Below are 25,077 nucleotides of genomic sequence, written 5' to 3' on the forward strand. Positions count from 1 at the left end.
TCACAGTGACATCATGCTGACATTACAATGACATCACACTAAGATCACAGTGACATCAGACTGAAATTACAATGACATCACACTAAGATCACAGTGACATCACAATGACATCACACTTAGATCACAGTGACATCAGACTGACATCACACTTAGATCACAGTGACATCACAATGACATCACACTTAGATCACAGTGACATCAGAATGACATCACACTTAGATCACAGTGACATCATGCTGATATTACAATGACATCACACTAAGATCACAGTGACATCAGACTGACATCACACTTAGATCACAGTGGCATCACAATGACATCACACTAAGATCACAGTGACATCATGCTGACATAACAATGACATCATAGTTAGAGCACAGTGACATCCCATAGACATCACCGTGACATCATAGTGACGTCACACTGACATTACCGTGACATCACAGTAACATCACACTGACGTCATAATATTATGAGCAATAATCCTATTTTGACAAATGATATTAATGTGTTTCTATTTCATATTATTAGAAATAATTAATTTTAATATACGTATCATTTGAATTAGATTGTGAACACTCTCAGGTTCTGGGATGAAACTGATTTTAAAACAAGTTCTGTAGCAGAAAACTGCAAACATGACATCACTCTGTAAACAGCTGGCTTCTGTGGTTTCTCCAAAAATCATTTTACAGATAAATAATATCATGAAATTTGTCTTTTACATGTTAAATCTTAATACGGAATAAATCTGATTTAAACTACGCCGCAGTTCTGCTGCATGTTGCGGTCTCAGTGTAGACGCTAATCTGTTTACATTAAGCCAATAGGATTAATTATTCTTCAAAGTTAAATAAATATGTGATGTTTCCAAACTCAATGATTATTATGATTTTTACCATAATCGAGCAGCCTAAATTTAACCATGTTAATGTAATTTAAAGTGATTTAAACTGATTAAATGTGATTGAATCTGGTGCACCTTAATACAATCTGATTTATTCAAATTTAACCTGATTCAAACTGATCTAAACCGACTAAATCGGATTTAATCTGATTAAATTTCTTTTCAACAGATTTAATCTGATTCACACTAATGTAATCTGATTGATTCTGATTCAGTGTTACCTCCATCACCACCAGAGTAAAGTGTTTAAATGTAATTTACGAACATGAGTTTTCCTCTGTGATTTGAAATATGTTGGTACATTTAAAATGTGATATAAGTGTGTGAGTTATGAACAAGATGACATCATCAGTAGAGGTCCAATCAGTGTTCAGTAAATCTGTGTCAGCCGATTCTGATGTTTCGTTTTGTAAAAATAAGAAAATATATAGCCACAAGCAGCAATGAGTGGGTTCGGGCCTTAAATTGCTCAATAGGAGAAAGCGGCTCAATAGGAACGTTTTTGGTCACTCAAAATGCTTAAACACGGCTATTTTACAATACGGTATAAACATATGTAATTAGTTTTACAATGATTGGACAAATATTTTAAGAGTTATGGCCAATTTACCTCTAAGTCTCGCCCTTAGCAAAAGTTTATTGTTAATAATGGCCGTGATTTTTGACCAATCCTGATTATTTTTTATAGAAATGTGTATCTCAGTCTCACAATGCTTTAGACGGAATTTGGTATTGATTGATTGAAAAATCAAAAAGGAGATGTGACATTACTGTTTTTTGTACTGGATGCAAATTAACCAAAATCCATCATGGCTGACAGTTTTGGGTTAGGGTTAGCTGGACTTGTGTGTGGAATTTCAAGTCAATCAGACAAACGGGGAGAGGGGCGTGGCCTGCTTTGCTCCGCCTGTTTCTGAACATGATACAAAGATCTACCAAGTGTGATGATGATTGGACCAAATGTTGATGAGTTATGGCCAATGTCCTGTTAAGCTACGCCCATTGTGAAATGTTTTTGGTTAATAGCTGTCATGTTTTTGGACTAATCCTGCTCGTTTATATAAAAACAATTTATATCCCAGTCTCCAATTCCAGTTATTCTGCCAAGTTTCGTGTTTCTAGCTCATTCCATCTCAAGGGAATTTGCACCGAAGCAAACCGAAGCAAAAACAATAGAGTTCTGGCCTTTAAAGCCTCGAACCCGAATTAAAACGTGTGTTTTCTTCTGTTGATCGAATGAATCGTTAATTTCACTGAAAAGTAATTATCATCACCACAAGAGGGCGACAGTGTTCGAGTTTCAACAGACTGGAGATCAACCATGAACTCTGTCACTCACACACACACACACAGACACACACAGGAAAGGAGATGATTTAGTGGCTAGGGAAGGAGGTGATTTAGTGGTTAGGGAAGGAGGTGACTTAGTGGTTAGGGAAGGAGGTGAATTAGTGGCTAGGGAAGGAGGTGATTTAGTGGTTAGGGAAGGAGGTGACTTAGTGGTTAGGGAAGGAGGTGACTTAGTGGCTAGGGAAGGAGGTGATTTAGTGGTTAGGGAAGGAGGTGACTTAGTGGTTAGGGAAGGAGGTGACTTAGTGGCTAGGGAAGGAGGTGATTTAGTGGTTAGGAAAGGAGATAATTTAGTGGCTAGGGAAGGAGGTGATTTTAGTGGTTAGGGAAGGAGATGATATAGTGGTTAGGAAAGGAGATGATTTAGTGGCTAGGGAAGGAGATGATATAGTGGTTAGGAAAGGAGATGATTTAGTGGTTAGGGAAGGAAGTGATTTAGTGGTTAGGGAAGGAGGTGATTTAGTGGTTAGGGAAGGAGGTGACTTAGTGGCTAGGGAAGGAGGTGATTTAGTGGTTAGGGAAGGAGGTGACTTAGTGGCTAGGGAAGGAGGTGACTTAGTGGCTAGGGAAGGAGGTGATTTAGTGGTTAGGGAAGGAGGTGATTTAGTGGCTAGGGAAGGAGGTGATTTTAGTGGTTAGGGAAGGAGATGATATAGTGGTTAGGAAAGGAGATGATTTAGTGGCTAGGGAAGGAGATGATATAGTGGTTAGGAAAGGAGATGATTTAGTGGTTAGGGAAGGAAGTGATTTAGTGGTTAGGGAAGGAGGTGATTTAGTGGTTAGGGAAGGAGGTGACTTAGTGGCTAGGGAAGGAGGTGATTTAGTGGTTAGGGAAGGAGGTGACTTAGTGGCTAGGGAAGGGGTGATTTAGTGGTTAGGGAAGGAGGTGATTTAGTGGCTAGGGAAGGAGGTGATTTAGTGGTTAGGGAAGGAGGTGACTTAGTGGCTAGGGAAGGAGGTGATTTAGTGGTTAGGGAAGGAGGTGACTTAGTGGCTAGGGAAGGAGGTGACTTAGTGGCTAGGGAAGGAGGTGATTTAGTGGTTAGGGAAGGAGGTGATTTAGTGGCTAGGGAAGGAGGTGATTTTAGTGGTTAGGGAAGGAGATGATATAGTGGTTAGGAAAGGAGATGATTTAGTGGCTAGGGAAGGAGATGATATAGTGGTTAGGAAAGGAGATGATTTAGTGGTTAGGGAAGGAAGTGATTTAGTGGTTAGGGAAGGAGGTGATTTAGTGGTTAGGGAAGGAGGTGACTTAGTGGCTAGGGAAGGAGGTGATTTAGTGGTTAGGGAAGGAGGTGACTTAGTGGCTAGGGAAGGGGTGATTTAGTGGTTAGGGAAGGAGGTGATTTAGTGGTTAGGGAAGGAGGTGACTTAGTGGCTAGGGAAGGAGGTGATTTAGTGGTTAGGGAAGGAGGTGATTTAGTGGCTAGGGAAGGAGGTGATTTAGTGGTTAGGGAAGGAAGTGATTTAGTGGTTAGGGAAGGAGGTGATTTAGTGGCTAGGGAAGGAGGTGATTTAGTGGCTAGGGAAGGAGGTGATTTAGTGGTTAGGGAAGGAGGTGACTTAGTGGCTAGGGAAGGAGGTGATTTAGTGGTTAGGGAAGGAGGTGATTTAGTGGTTAGGGAAGGAGGTGACTTAGTGGCTAGGGAAGGAGGTGATTTAGTGGTTAGGGAAGGAGGTGATTTAGTTGCTAGGGAAGGAGGTGACTTAGTGGCTAGGAAAGGAGATGATTTAGTGGCTAGGGAGGGAGGTGATTTAGTGGCTAGGGAAGGAGGTGACTTAGTGGCTAGGGAAGGAGATGATTTAGTGGCTAGGGAGGGAGGTGATTTAGTGGCTAGGGAGGGAGGTGATTTAGTGGCTAGGGAAGGAGGTGATTTAGTGGCTAGGGAAGGAGGTGATTTAGTGGCTAGGGAAGGAGGTGACTTAGTGGCTAGGGAAGGAGGTGATTTAGTGGCTAGGGAAGGAGGTGACTTAGTGGCTAGGGAAGGAGGTGATTTAGTGGCTAGGGAAGGAGGTGATTTAGTGGCTAGGGAAGGAGGTGATTTAGTGGCTAGGGAAGGAGGTGATTTAGTGGCTAGGGAAGGAGGTGATCTGGTTTGTCCGAACGTAACCGAAGAAGAAGGCAGGTAACCCGGATGTTGACCCGGAAGTTAACCCGGATGTGAAGTCACAGTAGTTTCCGGTCTTCCCTCCTCTCCGACGTCTCTCGGAGTTCCGCCCGAACCTGCGGCTCCGAGTCCAGCTGCAGCTCAACAACTGCCTCGGAGCAACATGGCGGCGGTTCGAAGTTTCTGCGGTCAGACGGAGCTCATCATGGCGGCGGCGGTGGAGTGTGTTGTGTGTGTCCTCCAGGAGACACTGGGACACACGGACAGGGAGGACACCGGGGTGAGGACAGGCTGTACATCCGTGTACTAATCCTAACAAGTTCATATCAGAGTATAAGTGTTTATATCAGAGTACATATATGTTTATATCAGGGTATACAAGTTTATATCAGAGTATAAGAGTTCATATCAGAGTATATATGTGTTTATATCAGGGTATACAAGTTTATATCTGGGTATACAAGTTTATATCAGAGTATATAGGTGTTTATATCAGGGTATACAAGTTTATATCTGGGTATACAAGTTTATATCTGGGTATACAAGTTTATATCAGAGTATATAGGTGTTTATATCAGGGTATACAAGTTTATATCAGAGTATACAAGTTTATATCAGAGTATATATATGTTCATATCAGAGTATACGAGTCTATCGGAGTATAAGAGTTTATATCAGAGTACGTATGTGTTTATATCAGGGTATACCAGTTAATAAGTATATTTCATTCTAAATACAAGAGTATACAAGTTTATATCAGAGTACGTATGTGTTTATATCAGAGTATACCAGTTAATAAGTATATTTCATTGTAAATACAAGAGTATACAAGTTTATATCTGGGTATGCAAGTTTATATCAGAGTACACCAGTTTATATCTGGGTATACAAGTTTTTATATCAAAGTATTAGAGTTTATATCAGGGTATACACGTTTATATGAGTATACAAGTTTATATCAGAGTACATATATGTTTATATCAGAGTATACGAGTCTATCGGAGTATAACAGTTTATATCAGAGTATAAAAGTTTATATCAGAGTACGTATGTGTTTATATCAGGGTATACGAGTTAATAAGTATATTTCATTGTAAATACAAGAGTACACAAGTTTATATCAGAGTACACCAGTTTATATCTGGGTATGCAAGTTTATATCAGAGTATACAAGTTTTTATATCAAAGTATAAGAGATTATATCAGGGTATACACGTTTATATGAGTATACAAGTTTATATCAGAGTATATAGGTGTTTATATCAGGGTATACCAGTTAATAAGTATATTTCATTGTAAATACAAGAGTATACAAGTTTATATGAGAGTATACAAGTTTATATCAGCGAACTGACAAAACACAGTTTTTTATTGAATAATGTAATTTAATCTGATATAATAAAAATATTACAGTCAGCTGATAAATATTCCTCAGTCAGTAGTTGAACACGATGGTAACACAGAAGAGATTTGATTCATTTTATGTCATTTCTTGCAGATTCAGCTGAACACCGTCCTCAGCGTAATGTCAAGAGAGGCTGTTCGTAAAATCTGCAGAGTTTTTACAGAACTGTATGTGAGTTTAGAGAAAGAGAACAAAGCTTGCAAGGACGAAGTGAAACATCTGAAGTCTGAACTGAAGAGCCAGGAGAACTTTGCAGCCAAGAACTGCCAGACTCAGACACTCTATAAGATCAAACCAGCAGGTTGGTGCCCTAAACATCACAGGGAATGTGAGGGGAGGGAACCTGAACGTATCTTAATATGAGGGGAGGGAACCTGAACGCATCTTAACATGAGGGGAGGGAACCTGAACGCATCTTAACATGAGGGGAGGGAACCTGAACGCATCTTAACATGAGGGGAGGGAACCTGAACGCTTCTTAACATGAGGGGAGGGAACCTGAACGCATCTTAACATGAGGGGAGGGAACCTGAACGCATCTTAACATGAGGGGAGGGAACCTGAACGCATCTTAACATGAGGGGAGGGAACCTGAACGTATCTTAATATGAGGGGAGGGAACCTGAACGCATCTTAACATGAGGGGAGGGAACCTGAACGCATCTTAACATGAGGGGAGGGAACCTGAACGCTTCTTAACATGAGGGGAGGGAACCTGAACGCATCTTAACATGAGGGGAGGGAACCTGAACGCATCTTAATATGAGGGCAGGGAACCTGAACGCATCTTAATATGAGGGGAGGGAACCTGAACGCTTCTTAACATGAGGGGAGGGAACCTGAACGCATCTTAATATGAGGGGAGGGAACCTGAATGCATCTTAACATGAGGGGAGGGAACCTGAACGCATCTTAACATGAGGGGAGGGAACCTGAATGCATCTTAATATGAGGGGAGGGAACCTGAATGCATCTTAACATGAGGGGAGGGAACCTGAACGCATCTTAACATGAGGGGAGGGAACCTGAACGCATCTTAATATGAGGGGAGGGAACCTGAATGCATCTTAATATGAGGGGAGGGAACCTGAACGCATCTCGTAGTATTTTCTGTAAGTAACCAACTGCACAGTAGACTGTTTACAGGTGATTGGTCATGTGACACATGTTCTCGGGTCTCCGGTAAAGAGGCTTAAAAATAGTTTGACAACAGTTTGGTTTTGTTGAATAAATATTTAAAACAAACTTTAGTTGATGTTGTTAAGTTGTGCTGAAATGTTTCAGCAGTGACATTATTTGTTTTCAAACATTTACTGATGGTTAAAGTTTTTTTATTTCAGAGCTTCCACCAAAGAAACTCAAATATATTCATCCCCAAAACACAGAGGATGGAAGAAGAACTTTATTAAACTTAATACGAAGTTTAAATGAAATATAATTTAAGGTGTTTATTGTTAGATTTTTGTCTTTTTATATCAATAATCAAGCTTTTATTTTAATGAACTTGAATCTTACAGATGGGCGTGCTCTGTCGCTGGACATCGACCAATCAGCAGGTAACCCTGCTGCTCTCGCCATGGCCATCCTCAAGTCCACTAAAACAATATGTGGCGGCCCCCAGGTCCCCCTGGTCATCATCAGCCAGCCGCTCGCCTCACCAATCACAGGCCAGAGCAGCAGTGGCCCCCAAGTGCTGCAGGAGAGACCAGATGGGCCCCCTCCTGACATCGAGACTGAGGTGGTTTTAGAATCGATTCAAAATCGATCACCAGATTTGATCCAGTCCTCTTCACACATGACATCACTTCCTGTGGTTAATGATCAGCCAATTGGTGAGCTCACAGGTGAATCATTGAACGTCAGTGAAGATCTGGCTACACCTGAAGAAGAACCAGCTGTGGATGTAAGTGTGAGATCAATACTGATCAATACATCACTGTCGCGTCACTCCCCCTTTATGAACTAATCTCTGATCGATGTGATTATCCATTGATTGATTAAAGGTTTATTATTTGTCGTCAGATGACTGTGCTCATCATGAGAGAGCACGGACAGGTAAGGTAAAAACAGGAAGTGACCAGTGAAAAACAAGCCGTTTTCAGAGATGTCCTGCAGATGATCTCTGGAAAATTGGCTCCAGATTTTCTCCACAGATTGTCTTTCACACATGAAGCCAACAACTTGTCTATTAGACTCTGTCCCAACTGGACTTTTTAAGGAAGTTTTCCCCCTAATTGACAGTTCCAAGTTCCAGTGAAGTGTTTGAGTCCATAAAACACTGATGAGGTTTCAGGGGTAAACTGTGTTAGAGCAGAATCCAATACAACTGAAGTAAATGGTGACCTCTTCTTCAGACATAAAAAACACAACATGCCTCCATACTGTTTGTGTGGTGTCATCGGAACCCCAACTCTTGAATGAAGCAGGAGGAGATTCTCTGCTAAGACTCGCTTAAAACAAATCCTCCGCAGGATTCAGTTAAGGGGTGGAGCAGCAGACATGCAGGAAGTATTTTGCTGCGGAGATCTTGCGTTTTTGTTTATAGCATGAGCACCGGCATCCCCTCACATTTACCATTTGTTGCTGTTGTGAATGTGTCGGCAGTGTTGTGCATTTATGAATTGAAAACTGGGGAAAATCCAGACCCAGTTCTGTTGGGATGTCACGACATGTCTGAAAAACAGCTTTTGTGTTTTTCAGAAATCGTTGATGAAGAGAGAAACTGTTGAAGATGAAGATGAGACGAGGAGTCGACCAGGTGAGACGTCTGAAATCTACACGAACCAATTAGGGACAAAAGAATTCAGAAGTGAAATTCACATTTACAAAAAATGTACAATCAATTCCCTAGGGGCCCCTCTGTCAGGAGGGATCCTGACAGAGGGGCCCCACTGACAGGATTCCCACTGATAGGGGCCCCATTAACCATTGAGGTGATGGTTTGTGTGTTTTGTGTATATAATAAAAACCCTGTGTGTTGGTGCAGGGCTGACTGATGACCAGCAGAGGGAGGCAGAGCGGAGGAGGAGGAGGGAGTTGTACAGACAGAAGAGGTTTTTCTGTGAACTGTGTAACAAAGGTTTTCATCAGAAACATCAGCTGAACAAACATGCGTCGTGTCACCTGAAGCCGTTTCCATGCAGCTTGTGTGATAAAGGTTTCTACAAAATCACCACGCTGCACAAACACCAGCTGAGCCACCAGCTGAGGGCGGCGCAGGAGAATGACCCCGACAAGCTGCTGCGTTGTGACCAGTGCGACAGGAAGTTCAGACTTCTGCGACAGCTCAGAGCCCACCAGGCTGCCCACCGGCTCGAGAAGACGCCACTTGGCTGCTACGCCTGCGACCGCACCTTCACCTCCTCTAGTGCTCTCCGCTATCACGAGTTGTCGCACGCCAAAGTCAAGCCCTTCATGTGCGACGTCTGCGGGAAGAGTTTCACACGGAAGAAGAGCCTCCGAGAGCACCAGACCGTTCACACCGGTGCCCGCCCGTACATGTGTCAGACTTGTGGGAAGAGCTTCTCCACCGCCAGCAACCTTCGCGTTCACAAGAGATCGCATTCAGATGAGCGACCGTTCAAATGCAGCGAGTGCGACAAGGCCTTCAAGTGTCGCATGGGTCTGCTGCAGCACGCCATCGTCCACTCTGGAGAAAAACCCTTCATGTGTCAGACCTGCGGCCTAAGCTTCGGACTCAAGTACAACCTGCAAAGACACCTGCGGCTGCACAATGGAGAGAAACCTTTCAGGTAATAACAACAACAGTAACACAAGAAGGTGGTTAGGGTTAGGAGTTCTACATTTATAAATAAGACTCAGACCAAAGACATGGGTTGACACATGTGTTCAATAATCCTTGCGCCATCTATGGCAAAGGTTGGTGTTAGGCAATAACAACATTTTTACTGAAGCAATAACAAAACAAATATTTTGTTCATATTTGTAACTTCCTCCTTCACTTTCTGTTGTGTCTCAGGTGTGATCAGTGCGGGGAGGGGTTCACCGGGACCTGGGCTCTGAAGACTCACATGCTGGTTCACGGAGTGGAGAAGCCATTCATGTGTGATTTGTGTGGGAAGACGTTTTTCTACAACTGTCAGTTGCAGAAACACCAGCAGCTGGTTCATCACAGTAAAGACGGAGGGATGGACAGAGGGAAGGGAAGACGCAGTTCGTCCGGGGTCAAACCATTCTGCTGTAAAATCTGTCTGAAGAGCTTCAGCAGCAGCACCACGCTGAGGACGCACGAGAAGAGTCATGCAGAGAACAAACAGTTCACCTGTGACACCTGTGGGAAGTCGTTCCACCTACGACACATGTACCTGTACCACATGAGGCAGCACAGCGGCGACCGGCCGTACGTCTGCGGCATCTGTCAGAAAGGGTTTCTGCTCTCGTCACAGCTGAAGCAGCACCAACTGCTGCACACTGGAGTCAAACCTCACCGGTGTGAACAGTGTGGGAAAGAATTCAGGACGCCACAGAACTACCACCGCCACCTGCTGGTCCACACTGGAGAGAAACCCTATCAGTGTGTGGTGTGCAGCAGGAAGTTCAGGCAGTCCAACCAGCTCAAGTCTCACATGCAGATCCACACGGGCGTGAAGCTGTACTCCTGTGACCGCTGCAGTCAGGGCTTCTCCGACTCTCGGCAGCTCAAGAAACATTGTTGTGGAGACGACGGCCTGAACGACCTCGAGTCCGGCAACAAACAGAGGAAACACAGGGACGAGTTCCCATGGACACAAGAGTTTACAAACAGTAACAGCTGAAAGGTTTCTTAGAGATCAATAAAGATTTGGGATAAATGGCCTCAATCTGCGTCAGCCATGACTTCAATGAAAGATGGACCACATGACAGCTCCATCACCCCCTGGTGTCTGGCTGCAGTATAGGTCATAAACCTCCTCCATGTTAGCAGATGGGACAGGGACCAAACAAAAAAAATCAATGACGACGTTTAATAAATGTTTGTCAAAGATGTTTCTGTCATTTCAGGTCGTTCTTATCTCACTGATGTTGGTTCAAGTGTTTCTGATCAGTTTGGTTTGAATTAGTTATTTGATGATATAAAAACAGGCTGAGACGTCATGATTGGTCGAATCCATTCCACGACCTTTACTGCACAGACTGACTGCAAATTACATCATCAACACAAGATAGCAGCATTGGTATCGGACGTATCGTCCATCTTTATATACATTCACTGATTGTATACATAGTGATTGATCGTCTTTATATAGATTTATTTAAATAGCATCAGTGTGAGAAGAGAACACTTGTTTTCTTTGTGTTTATATTACTTTTGTTTTATTTTTTTATGATAGAAACGAATTTCCAGAGAAATATTTTCCTCTGAATGATTCAGTTCATGTGAATAATGAAACATTTCATTTGTTTTGATCGATCACATTCGCTTGTATGTTTATAAATATGTTTTTCTCATAAAATAAATAAACATCTAGTTTCAGAAAGTGTTTTTGTTTGTGATGCTGAAGAGATTATTTCGATGGTAATGAAAATAGATGTTAATTCTTTTAAATACAAATGACTTGTAAAGTGTGAAATGAACAAAGAAGATCCAACAAAATCTCAGGATTTTAGAAAGATCATCAAACATGATCATTTAATTTAAAGCTTGGATTTGTACAAATACTTTCCAGTCAAATGAAAGACTTTGGTGCAGGAAATAAAACTGATTCAAATCAAATAATATCTTAATACACTGAAGAAACTGCAGAAGAAAAGTTGTGAACTTCATATAAAAATATCATTTTGTTTTCCAATCATCAATATTGATCATGTCTGGGATTTACGACGCTCCTGAAGGCAGCGCCGGGACTGTGTGACGCATGCGCACAAACAGGCGATTCACGCGGGTTCTCAGTGTTAGCAGGAAGAGTTCCGGTAAACACGGTTCTGCTCCGGTTCTCGTCCGGTAAACACGGTTCTGCTCCGGTTCTGCTCCGGTGAGTGACCGTCAGGCCCGGGACTGAAGCCCGGGTTTCGACGCTGAGCTGAGCCGAGGAGCTGCTTCGGTTCCGCGGTGAGTCTGAAGTTCTTGTTGTTATGGTTAGCGGTGTTAGCCTGAAGCTAACGTTAGCATCAGCTGAAGCTAAGTTTAGTAGCATTGCGCGGGGGTTTCACCTTTGACCTTTCAGTCCAGTTATATAAACCTAGTTAAACTTTATTGAAACATAATTAAACTTTATTTAAATCGTCGTTTGTGACCAACAGCCGCGTCAGCAGCAACTGATGCTGCCTTCAGGAAAACTCGGGATTGTCCTGACTTCTAGAAAAGTTCCTGATGAGCTCGTGACAGGTCTTCATGATCAATCCCTATTTCTGTCATCAGCTGAATGGACAGTCACACAAACTGTCACTTTAACCCTGATCCTGACTGTGTGGGTCACGTCTCGTGTTGTGTAGCAGATAAACTGCATGTGCACATAATGTTGGACTCCTTTTTTCCAGTGTGTTTAAATACGTGTCGTATACACTATATGGACAAAAGTACTGGGACACCTATAGGAGCTTTTATGACTTATTCTAAATCCATAGGCATTAATAAGGAGCTGGTCCCCTCTTTGCAGCAGCTTCACTCTTCTTCAACACTCTGGATTGTGTCTGTGTGAATTTCTGCTCCTTCCTCCAGAAGATATTTGTGAGACACTGACCCTGGACCAGAGGGCTGAGACTCTCCCTTCTAGTTCAGTGACGGGGTTGAGCTCAGGGCTCTGTGGGGCCAGTCCAGCTCGTCAACTCCAAACTCACCCAGCCGAGCCTTAATGGACCCGAGCAGAGTCCTGGAACACTTCCACAAACTGTTCCACAAAGTCTGAAGATCAGAATTGTCCAAAATGTCTTGGTCAGCTGAAGCATTAAGATTTAACTTCACTGGAACTCAGGGTCCAACCAATGGGACTGAATGAAGCACCTGAATTTGATGTTTAAGAGGTGTGTCCCAATACTTTGGTCCATATAGTGTAAACTCTAGAGCAAATCAAACGAACACAAAGTAAACTTTAGTATTGTTCAGATCCGAATAACTTATGATTAGTGTTGGTGTTTATTGTGTAAAATGAGAGCAGTTCAGTGGTGTAGTGAGGAGGGAGGACATGCGGCAGGATAATACAGCACGGAACAGGGATACCGGATTCATAATGTGCGACTGTCATAATTCTGAAACCGCGGTGGGCCACTGAATCTGTTTGACGATACTTTTGCTTGTTGTTTTATATATGTTGTGTGAAACTCTCAGGGAGACACACAACATTGTCATTGTACAGCTGTGCAATGACAATAAAGGCATTGTAATTTATTCTATACATGGCGTATGATAGACGTGAAGTTACCTTGGTAACCACAGATCCTGCCGCAGGTGTTTGTGGGTAATACCAGGAAGTGTCTGTGGTTCTTCTCTTAATAGGGTACATAACCACAGTGTTTTTCCACCAGGAGGCGTCACAAATACTTGATTCACGTATAAATGGCCTCACTTCTGAAATTGAAAGGTTTTTATTTTATTTTTAAAAAATCTGCTCAGTCAGCTGATCTCCACCTGTTCTGTCTTAACACAGGTGTGTTACCTGTGTGTGCTGGACATCATTAACTGGAGGGGGATGTCTCCAGTCTCAAAAGAGGAGGAAGGAGGAGGGGTGGGACGTCCACTGTCTCTGGATGACTGTCGTTGTCCCGTCTGTTTGGAGATCATCATCGAACCTGTGACACTGCCTTGTACACACACCTTCTGCAAGGTAACACACACACACACACTTTCGGTTCTTCTCGCAGATTATGACGCAGTGTTTTAACTTGTTTGTTGCAGAAGATGCGACGCCCCGTTGATCCAGGAACATAAATATGAATTCAGCAGGTTTCTATAAAGATCTAAGGGTGTTGATTAGAAAACATCAGAGGAGCAGAGTCACGTGTTGACCAGGTGCATTACTCTGCACCTTAATGCAGTGGCGCTTCTAAGGGGGTCCAGTGGGGCCAACCGGATATTTTAGGCTATAATTCATTTTTCACCACACAAGCCTTAGTGCATTGATGTGAAGAGCGTCAAAATAATGAGATCACTATTCATTTTATTATTTATTTACTTACCTTGATGATTTCCAAGAGGCAGTATTTGTTGTGTTGTAAAAACATGGAACAAGCAGCAGCAGGTGAAGCTGTAACAGCAGCAGATCCTAACATCCACTGTTGACACGTGTGTGTTTAACAAACACTGATATTTTGTCCCGACTGGGACATTTTGTAACATCTGTAACAAGTTGTCGATCGTCGATAAATAATTAAAATACCATCATCATTTTTATTGATATATATTATGTCAATATAAAACTTAGAAATTACTTAAGTTTGTGAATCAGTAACTTTTGAACATTTACAGCCATTTTAACAAACGTGATAAAACTGAAAATATTGTTCACTATAATCATGATACAAATTTTTCATCCAGTTTCGTCTCCCCTCTCTCAGGTGTGTTTCCTGGAGACGGTGGATAAGTCCACACTGTGTTGTCCAATGTGCAGGAAGAGAGTTTCGTCGTGGGCTCGTCTGAACAGCAGGAACAACACGTTGGTAGATCAGCAGCTATGGCATCAGATCCAGAGCAGCTTCCCTCTGCAGTGTGAACGCCGCCTCAAGGGCCAGGAGGACGAGGACGACCCAGGAGGTACCCACACATCCCATAATAAAACAATAACTCCTCCCACAATAAACCATAACTCTGAACTGTGTGTGTGTGTCTGTGTGTAGTGTTGGTGTGTGCTCCCTCAGTCAGTCGTCCTGGTGAAGTCCGACAGGAATACGAGGATCAGATCATGAAGGTAAGATTCACTTCAGTCTTCACTGATCAATTGTCAAATTAAAATGTCTGAAATAAAAAAAAGTTTTTATTTGTAGTTTATGATTGATTATTGATTTCTGACATTTGTGTCAATGTCAGCTGAGAGGGGGGGTGTGTGTTACTTTCCCCCTAGGTTAATAAATTAGCGTCACAATTCTTTTATATAATCAACCGCTCATAGTGATGAATTTGACTCTGGACAATTGGATCACGTGAAGTTTCCACAGTAGAATTAAGTCGGAGGAGGCCGAGCAAGATTTGAAGGAGCTGCCTCCCAGTTCTCTGTTGTCTCTCTATTCTCTTATTCTCTTGTTCTGACAATGATTAAATGAAGGAAAAACCAGTTCATTTATCATCTAGGGCAGCCGGGCTCCATCTGATTGGCCAAATATATTAACATGCAAAGAGTGAACTCATCACACATGGACATGGGACTGTTCACCTGGATGGTGAAAGTCAGAATATCCATTAATTTGAATTACTTATCTTTGTCTCTCTCTGTCTCTCCCTCCCTCTCTCTCTGATAAATTCATTAAATTACTCAACCACTATATTTAAAGTAATTCATTGACTAAGAAGGGTTAGGGTTAGGGCTTAGATACATTGATCAAAGAGTTCGGGTATAAATGATTTGGTGTGGGTGTAGAATAAATTATCAAAAGTGGGTGTATTTTCAGCTGACGGAGGAAAAGCGAGTGATGGAGGAGGAGGAGAGAAGGGCGAGCGATGACTTGATCCAGAGGCTGTTGGCGGAGGAGGAGGCGGAGCTTCAGGAGGAGAGCAGGAGACGAGAAGGAGATGAGCAACTCGCCAGACTCCTCAATAACCAGCTGGTCTGTGTTGTCATGTTCCTGTGCTACTAATAAAGATACAGGTTTCAAACACAGTGACATCATCAGCTAAGTCACTCAGTGATTGGCTGAGAGATTCTAAAGTCACAGCTCTGATTGTTAAATCGTCATCTTCCTCAGAACTCTTCGCCGGTCACTCAGGGTAACATCCCACCTGCTGACGTGACTCCTCCCACTAACAGACAGAAGGAAGTCGGATCCATCGACAGGTGAGTCGTTGGATTTCAGTTTGACAGATTTCAGATCGGGTTAGGGGTGCTATTAGCAGTGCCAAGAGACAGTACAGGGACAAAGTGGAGTCTCACTACCAGGGTTCCAACACGAGGAACATGTGGGCTGGACTAAAAACCATCTCAGACTACAAAAGAAAGACCAGCAGTGCTGATGTGGTGTCTGCATCGCTTTGAGAGCAACTCCCCGGCTGTGGAGGCCCAGGAGGACCGGACCCCACCTGTAATATCCAGGGAAGATGTGTTCACAGACATTCACAGACACATGTTCACTGCTCCAGTCTGTAGTCCCTGCATGCTTCAAGGAGACCATAATTGTCCCTGTTCCCAAGAAACCCAAAACCTTCTGTCTGAACGACTACCACCCAGTAGCACCCACCTCCACCATCATGAAGTGCTTTGAACGGTGCTTCATCACCTCCTCCATCCCTGAATCACTGGACCCACTTCAGTTCACCTACGGGCCAAACAGGTCAACTGCAGATGTCATCTCCCTTCATATTGCCCTTTCCCACCTGGACCACAGGGACACATGTGAGAATGCTGTTCATTGACCACAGTTCAATACCATCGTGAAGATTGTTAAACTCCTCTAAACGGTGGTAAGATTGAGCCTTGTAATATTTGCACAACCACTAACAGTAATAATAATAATGGCTTATATTTATATAGCGCTTTTCACGGGACTCAAGGACGCTTTACATGTTTGTGAGGACAAAACAGTAGAGAAAAGAAAAAAGGATAATACAAGTACAGAATAAATCAATTACAGAACAGGAGGGTGGAGCATTAACAGAGGCCAAAGGCCTTAGTGAAGAGGTGGTGCTTGAGGAGTTTTTTGAAAATGTTGAGAGATTCAGTGTTGCGTAGTTCAGCAGGGAGAGAGTTCCAGAGGGTGGGGGCTGCGACACAGAAGGCTCTGTCTCCAAAGGTTTTCAATTTGGTTTTGGGGATGGAGAGCAAACCTGAGTTTGAGGACCGTAGCCTTCTGAGTGCAGTGTAGGGTTGGAGGAGGTCGGTTAAATATGGTGGAACTAGAGCGTGGAGGGATTTTATAGGTGAGCAGGAGGAGTTTGTAAGTGATGCAGGCCTTTATCGGGAGCCAGTGGAGGTGAATGAGGGTCGGCGTGATGTGCTGCACATATTGAAGTCGTTTCAGGATGTTGTCAGGTACACCGAACAGAACTCCATTACAGTAATCCAACGGGAGGTGATGAAAGCATGAGTGAGGGTTTCTGCAACAGAGTCAGGGAGTGAAGGCCGGAGTCTGGAGATATTTTTGAGGTAAAAGAAGGCGAATTTGATGACGGATGTGAAGGAGAAGGTGGAGTCAAGAATAACGCCCAGGTTGTGGACCTCGGGGGATGGGGCGATGGAGCAGGCAATTGCCTAGTGACAGTATTACTTAAATTCTCATTCATTCATTCTACTCATTAATATATTTTATTTTAGTTTATAATTTATATTTTAGGTGTATATTTTATTTTATTACTTAAGTTTTTTAATTATTATTTCTGCTTTTGTGCAGAAAAGAACTATTTTCTTTCTAAATATTTTTGAGCATGGCTAGAAGGGAGCCTGTGAGAACTTGTTGTGCACATGATAACGTCTTGAAAGAAACATTTTAAAACATACAAAATATTAAATAAGACCTTTGAAAAGAACTAGTCTGTGATGTGTTACTGTTTCTTCTTCTCTGTTGCTGCAGTGCAGGGTTTCTTCTCGCTTTAGTGCCACCTGTAGGTCAGAGGAGTGAAAAGACAAAAAAAACCATTTGCTTTTGTTGTTTCAGGTTCTTCAGTCCTCTTTCATCAAAAACAACCTCAGACTGCAGCTCTGCCTCCAACAGCATCGACAACAAGGTTGGTACGACAGGTTGTTGGTACGACAGGTTAGTCACCTGTAGGTGACATGTCGTTAATCATGTCGTACTGAAACATGACGATTCAAGTTTGAAATTACAGTTAAAATTTTAATCTTTTCTAATGACGATAGAAACAAAGGTCAATGAGATGGACTGAACTGGCGTCAGTGAGTGTTTGTGTTGTTTCAGGAGAACGTGGTCGTCTCTCAGCAGCAGCGACTTGACGATCAGCTGCTGAAAAACAGACGACCTGCATCAACTAAGAGGACAAACTCTGACCTGGAGATAACAGACGAGGAGGCGACGACCTCCAAACGAGGCTGCCCCTCCTCCTCATCTCTGGTGGGGGGGCTGGAGTCGGAGCTGCTGAGTCCACAGCGGCAACAGGAGGAGGGCGATCGACGATTCGCTCAGCTCCTCCAGAAGGAACTCAACCACGAGGAGAAACTGAGAACCACAGACAGACGCAAAGGTTCTGCTGATGCTTACCCGCTCCGCGACAAAGGAGGAAAGGTTGGTGTCACCACGCCTAACAGATCGTCAAGGAAGATGACGAAGATCTCCTCCATCTCGTCCTCGTCCTCGTCCTCCTCCTCCTCCTCCTCGTCCTCCTCCAGCAGGGGACAGAAACAGACCACCCTGACTGACATGTTCTCCATGAGCAGCTGAAGCTCTCTCTCTCTGTCTCTCTCTCTCTCTCTCTCTGTCTCTCTCTCTCTCTCTCTCTCTCTCTCCCTCTCTCTCCCTGACGTTTTCATATTTTCATTGCTTATAATAAAGAAAAACAAAAATTATTCAGTCACGTGATTTTGTCACATGTTTAAAATGTGTTCATCCAGAAGATTTGTGTCTTCCTGATTGGATGTCTGATGATGTCACACGTCAACGACACATGACTCAGCTCGACTTTTATCTTCAGTCTGAAAACTTGACGATTAAATGTTTATAGTTACGACCGATGAGACTTGATTAAACAATCGTAAAGAGTTAAACAGTTCCGATGAAATAAAATAAAGTGTAAACAGATGTTTTCAGAGGAAGTTTCATCATGTTCAGGATTGTGTGGTTCCTCTGTGGTCATGTGATCGACGTGTGAAGCTCATCACGTCCTCGTGGATCAGACGTGTCGTGTGTTTGAACCCCTGACTCAGACTGAATCATGTCCCTTTTTCTGAAATTCAGGAAACAGTGGCGGGGGGACAAGACTCCCATGAGTCTTCGCTGCTCTGTGACTCAAACTGATCTAAAATAAGACGAGAACTGAAAATAGAGAAAAGGATGAAGTGACCTCTGACCTCTTTCACTGGTTTGCTCTGATCATACCTTGTATTGATTAACTGTCGCCATCTGATCACATTGTTTAATTAATCCATAATGATTGTTATTGGTCTTTAGTGACCAGATGTGTGAGTGAACATCTGGACCCCAAGGACAGAGGGGTGCTTCAGGTTTATTGGCATCAGGATGTTTCCTGTTTCCACACAGCTGTGGGCGTGTCTTTGTTTCTGTGTGAACGTTCTAAAAGTTTGTTCCTCAGACTGAAGTGGATCAGCGGCTCGGCACTGTGAGTCTTATTTCAATGTTTTTTATCAGACTTTTTTTTAGGAATTGCTGAAATTGTTAAACTATCATTTGTAATTTTTCTGTCATTGACGCATAAAAGTTGTTTGTTTATTTTGTAAACAGACATTTCAGTGTCTAACTGAAAATGTTAACCTAATAATAAAAAATAGTTTTTTAATCTTATCTTCATTCTATCACTATACGTTTTTTTATTACATTTTTTATTAAATGTCTAAAGTTACTTTCAAATTCATTATATAGAGGATTACAATAGAGGAGAGAGTCCAGGAATAAAGACAATAAGTGATGATTATATGTAAAATGTTATGAATGATAGCAACATTCATATGATATGATGAAGATCATAAATAACAATATTAAAAATAATTGTCATCTGGAGTCAGAGATACCTGCAGAATATGAGGGAGGTAACAAGTACAACATTAGTGACGTAGTAAAATAAATGAATGTGGCCATAGAAAGACAAGCTGCTGTTTGAATTGTCCATTTTGCTGCAGAACCTTAACTGAGTGAAATAACCCAAAAGTATTTCAGGATCCACCATAATAAGAGCTGTTGGAATTCTCTAAAGGACAACAATGCAGTCAAATGTTTCCCTGTGGGTATCACAGCCGCACGTCATCCTTTCACCGCTGGCTGTCGAGCTGCTGTCCACAAAACAACGTGGGCTTCATACTGTAGAATAGATGATTAACAAAGTTTTTTGGGGAAACCTGGTCTGATTAGGAGAGATTGCATTCATCCTACTTTGGATGGAGCAGCTCTTATTTCTAGAAATATGACAAAGTTTATTAGACAGTACTCACCTTGACAATCCAGAGTTGAGACCAGGAAGCAGAGTTGCAGTCTTACACGTTTCTCTGTGCTTCTATTAGAGCAGTCACCCTCATAGTATCCCTCATACTATCCTATAGGAACTGTGTCTGCCCCCGGACCACCTAAATTCATTAAATCTAAAGTAAACAGGAGAGGAGTAACACATTCAAACCTAATACAAGTTAACACAACCAATATATGAGTACCAAAAAACGGAAGTATAAAATGCGGTTTATGAAATATCAGCTCCCTCAATCCAAAATCCCTACTTATTAATGATCTATTGTTAAATCAGACTTATCAACTCTTGACCGACAGGTAGTTATAACTCGTTTGAAAATCTTATAATCAGCCTCATACTTCCCAGCCTGAAATCACATAAACCAGTTCATCTAGTTATCGTAGATCGTCCTCCTGCCCCTTACTCTGAATTCTTCTCTGAATTCTCTGAGTTTCTATCTGAGCTCGTTCTTAGGACAGATACAATCATTATAACAGGTGATTTCAACATTCATGTAGATGTTGCCAACAACAGCCTTAGTTCAGCTTTTAACTCAACAATAGACTCAATTGGTTTCACCCAACATGTGAATAAACCCACTCACTAGTTGATAACTTTGTTAATAGAACAGCAGCCTCATTAAAAACAACCCTTGACGCTGTGGCCTGCTAAAAAAGAAGAAAGTAAATCAGGAGATTAGCTCCATGGTTTAATTCTCAAACACGTGTTTTAAAACAGACATCACGGAAGCTAGAGAGGAAGTGGCGTTCCACCCGTCAATATGATTTTCACCTGGCCTGGAGAGATAGTCTGATAAATAACAAGAAGGCCAGAAGCTCCTATTATTCTTTATTAATAGAAGAAGATAAGGTTCTTCTTCAGCTCTGTAGCTGACAGAGAGTCACACCTCTACTGATCCATCTATTCCTCTAACTCTGAGAAGCAATGATTTCATGAACTTCTTCACCAATAAAATTATAACCATCAAGGAAACAATCCACAACCTCCATAAACAGCACAGATCCACGGTCCAGAAACCATAGAACCACCTGTAGCACCAGATTTATATCTGGACCTCTTTTCTTCAGTTGATCTTCTGAACTGACGTCACTAGTTTCATCATCTAAACCAACAACTTGTCTTTTAGACTCTGTCCCAACTGGACTGTTTAAGGAAGTTTTCACCCTAATTGACAGTTTCATATTGAATCAGATTAATATGTCTTTGTTAACCGGCTGCGTACCACAAGCTTTTAAGGTAACTGTAATTAAACCTCTGCTTCAAAATCCCACTGTTGATCCAGATGTTGTAGCTGATTAGACCCAAATCAAACCTTCATTTCCAAAACCCTAGAAGAAGCTGTTGCTAACCAGCTTTGTGATGACTGAGACAGAAACGATCTGTTGGAAAACCTTCAGTCAGGATTTAGAGTCATCACAGAAACAGCTGTTAACAGTTACTAACGACCTTTTCATGTCCTCAGATAATGGACTTGTCTCTTACTGGTCCTGTTGGATCTTAGTGCAGCATCTGACCCCACAGATCATAAGATCCTGTTACAGAGAAAGGTCAAAGTTGTTGAAACCAGCAGACCAGTCTTTAAAGTACAGATTGATGGCACAGGGTTCTCCTCTTCTTCTTCCTCCTCCTCCTCTCTCCTTGCTGCCGACAGCATTGGTATCCACACCAAATCGCTCTCTCACCCCTGGAACCATGTCCTCACCTGTAACAGGCTCTAACCTCTTTATATACAGTCTATGGCTCTAACACAGGGACGCTGTCATCAGTTCGATGCTCAAACTCCTTGGTGCTAATCTCAGCAGGTGGATCAACAGCTGTCGGTTCCTCTGGTGAAATCACCAAACCTCTTTCCCTTCAGTAATTTCTTATTGTGGAGGCCTCCACATCAGCCCAGGCTCCCTTAGCATGAGGACAGCATCCAGGAGGCTGAGTCTTTTTGTCTATGTCTACAGCAGTAGCTCTGCTGCCCTCACTGATGTGGCGCAACACACTGCACACAAGCTTTAGCTCTTCTGATGATATCCTGGTCACAGGGCTGGAGAATGGGGGTTAGGGTTCAAATATTAATCTGATTTAATATGGAACTGTTGATGAGAGGAAAAACTTCCTTAAAATGTCCAGTTGGGACAGAGTCTAAAAGATAAGTTGATGGTTTAAATAGATGAAGAGACCAGTGAAATCAGCTCAGAAAGATTTATACAAACTGTAAAGAACTTTTAACAATATTCTTAACTTAGGCTATAAACAGAGAAGATAACCTAAAAACAAATACTTTGTAGTTAATGAAACATTTATTGACCTTGAGTAATACGAAAATAAAAGTATGGAGGCTATATTGTTGTTGTGAACAGAATCTCCTGCTGCTTAATGTGTCAACATGTGGAGAAACTCTGGACTCTCCAGAGATCGTATGAAACGTCTTAACAAACTCTGAGCAATTTTAAATAAATAACTTTCTCTCACCAGATGCACACACTGTAACACAGTTGAACATTGTAACATGTTCACTTAGTTGTTTGTACATGAAAATTCAAAAATATAGGACCAACATCAGAACCCAGAGGAACTCCACTAAAGAACCATGAGAAACTCACACAGATCCTTGAAGAACTCCAGCTTTATTTGACCTATATTACAAACCTCCTCATCAGCTGATTGGACGGTTTGAGTGACAACTTTCAGGTCATCAATTGATTGTATAAAGATCAAAGATGTGGGGGAGGAGCCCTGGCCCTGTTTCATCGTGTCGTCATGTGAACCCAACAGATGTGTGTGTCGAGGTGTCTACAGTGTGTGGGCATGTCTCTGGTTCCCATGGCAATCATCTGCATGTTGTCCAACATCCTGCTGCTGCTTCCTGAGCTGAAGACCAACTTCCTGTTGGAGGGTCATGTGACCAGGGAGGCCACATGGGCCACAGGTCTCTGGGCGTCAGGCTTTCTGGTACGTTTGCGTTGTTTGAGTTGTATCGTCAAATTAAACAGTGAACGTTAAACATGGCTGAAACTGGTTCCAGGTTCTTCTTGGAGCTCGAGCGTCTATTCGCAGCAGCGGCACCAGAGGCTGCTGTGCATTCAGGCGTCAGGTGAGCTGAGGGGGTGTGGTCTCAGATCAAAAAGGTGGATAATTGGATTATTTTTTGAAAAGGTTTTGTCTTTTTTTACAGATGTTGTGTCAGGTGCTGAACTCCACGGGTTGTCTGGTGGCAGCTGGTGGCTGTTGTCTGGTCAGTGTTACTGGCCTCACTCAGGGGCCCCTCTGTCTCTACAACACCACCACTGGCCCCGTATGGGGGGTCCCACTGCGGCCCCTTCATGACTGGTGAGACACTCTCACTAACACACACACACACACGAATGAAAATGTCCACATGTTTTGACTCTTGCTGTCTCTCGTCCTTCAGTCAATCAAGTTACCTGTACAATGCCACCCTGTGGTCAGGAGTGTGTCTGCAGCCTCGTGCTGTGGTTCAGTGGAATGTAGTTCTGTTCAGTGTGATGGGGGGTGCAAGCGGGCTGCAGACTCTCCTCTGTGCAGCAAACGTCCTGAACTCAGTGCTGGGCCTGCTGCTGGGACGAGGTCTCCACGGCAACAAGGTCAGTAAGTGAGAAACTGAGGTTCAACCCCAAACATTAATATAAAATAATATAAACTTTGTGTGTGTGTGTGTGTGTGTGTGTGTGTGTGTGTGTGTGTGTGTGTGTGTGTGTGTGTGTGTGTGTGTGTGTGTGTGTGTTTACAGGTCAGTCCAGTCTCAGTTTAAGACGCCCCCTGGTGGATCCTGAATGAGGACGACATTCAACACTTCATGATATCAAGTTATAAAATCTTTGAAATGGGTTGAAATCTTTGAGCTTGAAAATTTGTTTTATTTTGAAAAGCACAGAAGCACTTTGGATAAAATAAGACTTAAAGATAAATAATGTCAATTATTATTAATTAGGGTTCATTATTATGATGATATATTATTTATATATATATAAATTATATATGACACAAACTTGTCATTCGTCAATGTTCTTGTTTTGTATCAGTCAGATAAGTGTGTGTCAGGCAGCATGTGAGTAATAAAGTGTATGACTGAGTGTTTTCACTGATTGTGTATTTCTTCCTAAACATTGTGTTGTGTTACATAGTTTTACTCATGTCAACATGTGTTTAACTTCATCTTTTGAGTTTGATTGACATGATGTGCACTTTTTTACATTTCGTAATCCTTTGTTGAGCTTTTTTCTCACCACACACACACACACACACACACACACACACACATGATACAAATGATAAGAATTAACATCACAGCTCGATAAAATACACTGAAACCAACATAAAACTAGACGTACAAGGATGCCCCCCCATCATCAGTTAACGGTTTAAGATGGAAATATATTATTTTAAGTTTGAAATTAAATGTTTAGTGAGGAAATATATTTTGTGGTAATTGGCATTCTATTATTTACGTCGGCAGTAACAACATCTGACTACGTCACAAAAATCTATATTGATTCGGTGTGTACGTCATCCTTTCAGCACTGGCTGTCAAGGTGGTGTCCAAATAACAACGTGGGTGTAGTGGAAAAATAACTAAGTGTGGTTGAAACCTATTTTGTAGTTGAAATGTAAGTTTTTGCAGACCTGTCTAAAGACTTTTATGACCTGAACGGTTTATGATCTGAAACTTTTATGACCTGAAACGTTTATGACCTTTTTATTACTTTATGTCTGCTCTATCTCCAAAGGAAACATATGTAAATCAGTTTTCTATGTTTACATTCCTCTCTCAAACTGCGCCTACAGAACCAGCCTGAACTGGCTCAGACAAACAGCCTTAGTTCTCCTATATAAGATCCTTGCATTTGACTGTTCTCCATCTTCACTCCGAGATCCCTGTGACTCTCTGTGTTGATCCTTTCTGCAGAAAGCCCCTATTAAAATACACAAAGACAAATTTGGTGTTCCAGCCTCTTGTATTTCCAGATTTCCATCACAAGGGCTTCGCTGATAATTGGCGAAGTTTTTGGGGAAAACCTGGTCTGATTAGGAGAGATTGCATTCATCCCAGTTTGGATGGAGCAGCTCT

At 42.3% G+C, this 25,077-nt stretch overlaps 3 protein-coding genes and 1 long non-coding RNA gene across 8 annotated transcripts; 3 read left to right on the forward strand and 1 right to left on the reverse strand.

The window, feature by feature from the left end:
* The first annotated feature begins 4,395 nt into the window (after positions 1 to 4,395).
* On the forward strand, positions 4,396 to 10,756 carry LOC117772430 (oocyte zinc finger protein XlCOF6-like). The gene is made up of 6 exons (XM_034603548.1): positions 4,396 to 4,645; positions 5,864 to 6,071; positions 7,288 to 7,673; positions 8,471 to 8,528; positions 8,757 to 9,522; positions 9,750 to 10,756. The coding sequence occupies exons 1-6, from the start codon at positions 4,529 to 4,531 to the stop codon at positions 10,543 to 10,545; spliced, it is 2,331 nt and encodes a 776-aa protein (XP_034459439.1). The 5' UTR covers positions 4,396 to 4,528; the 3' UTR covers positions 10,546 to 10,756.
* Positions 10,757 to 11,655: 899 nt separating this feature from the next.
* rnf168 (ring finger protein 168) lies at positions 11,656 to 18,368 on the forward strand. Of its 2 annotated transcripts, none has more exons than XM_034603549.1 (9): positions 11,656 to 11,819; positions 13,354 to 13,530; positions 14,261 to 14,456; positions 14,540 to 14,610; positions 15,308 to 15,463; positions 15,602 to 15,690; positions 17,504 to 17,573; positions 17,765 to 18,274; positions 18,321 to 18,368. In XM_034603549.1, exons 2-8 carry the CDS (start codon positions 13,396 to 13,398, stop codon positions 18,242 to 18,244), a joined length of 1,197 nt encoding a protein of 398 aa, XP_034459440.1. In that variant the 5' UTR covers positions 11,656 to 11,819; positions 13,354 to 13,395; the 3' UTR covers positions 18,245 to 18,274; positions 18,321 to 18,368. The 2 variants fall into 2 exon arrangements, with proteins under 2 accessions (XP_034459440.1, XP_034459441.1); XM_034603550.1 differs by having other exon boundaries at positions 17,768 to 18,274.
* Positions 18,369 to 19,001: 633 nt separating this feature from the next.
* LOC117772432 (transmembrane 4 L6 family member 5-like) lies at positions 19,002 to 24,105 on the forward strand. Of its 4 annotated transcripts, none has more exons than XM_034603551.1 (6): positions 19,002 to 19,139; positions 22,764 to 22,940; positions 23,014 to 23,082; positions 23,164 to 23,318; positions 23,401 to 23,593; positions 23,740 to 24,105. In XM_034603551.1, exons 2-6 carry the CDS (start codon positions 22,764 to 22,766, stop codon positions 23,758 to 23,760), a joined length of 615 nt encoding a protein of 204 aa, XP_034459442.1. In that variant the 5' UTR covers positions 19,002 to 19,139; the 3' UTR covers positions 23,761 to 24,105. The 4 variants fall into 4 exon arrangements, with proteins under 4 accessions (XP_034459442.1, XP_034459443.1, XP_034459444.1 ...); XM_034603552.1 differs by lacking the exon at positions 19,002 to 19,139 and adding an exon at positions 22,279 to 22,679; XM_034603553.1 differs by lacking the exon at positions 19,002 to 19,139 and adding an exon at positions 22,279 to 22,659.
* LOC117772433 lies at positions 19,787 to 22,201 on the reverse strand. The gene is made up of 3 exons (XR_004615775.1): positions 22,083 to 22,201; positions 21,985 to 21,987; positions 19,787 to 20,044 (listed from the first exon to the last, which is right to left on the reverse strand). It is a non-coding gene; the product is annotated as an uncharacterized LOC117772433 (long non-coding RNA).
* Positions 24,106 to 25,077: the final 972 nt, after the last annotated feature.

This window comes from Hippoglossus hippoglossus, chromosome 13 (assembly GCF_009819705.1).
Source record: "Hippoglossus hippoglossus isolate fHipHip1 chromosome 13, fHipHip1.pri, whole genome shotgun sequence".
Taxonomy (NCBI): Eukaryota; Metazoa; Chordata; class Actinopteri; order Pleuronectiformes; family Pleuronectidae; genus Hippoglossus; species Hippoglossus hippoglossus.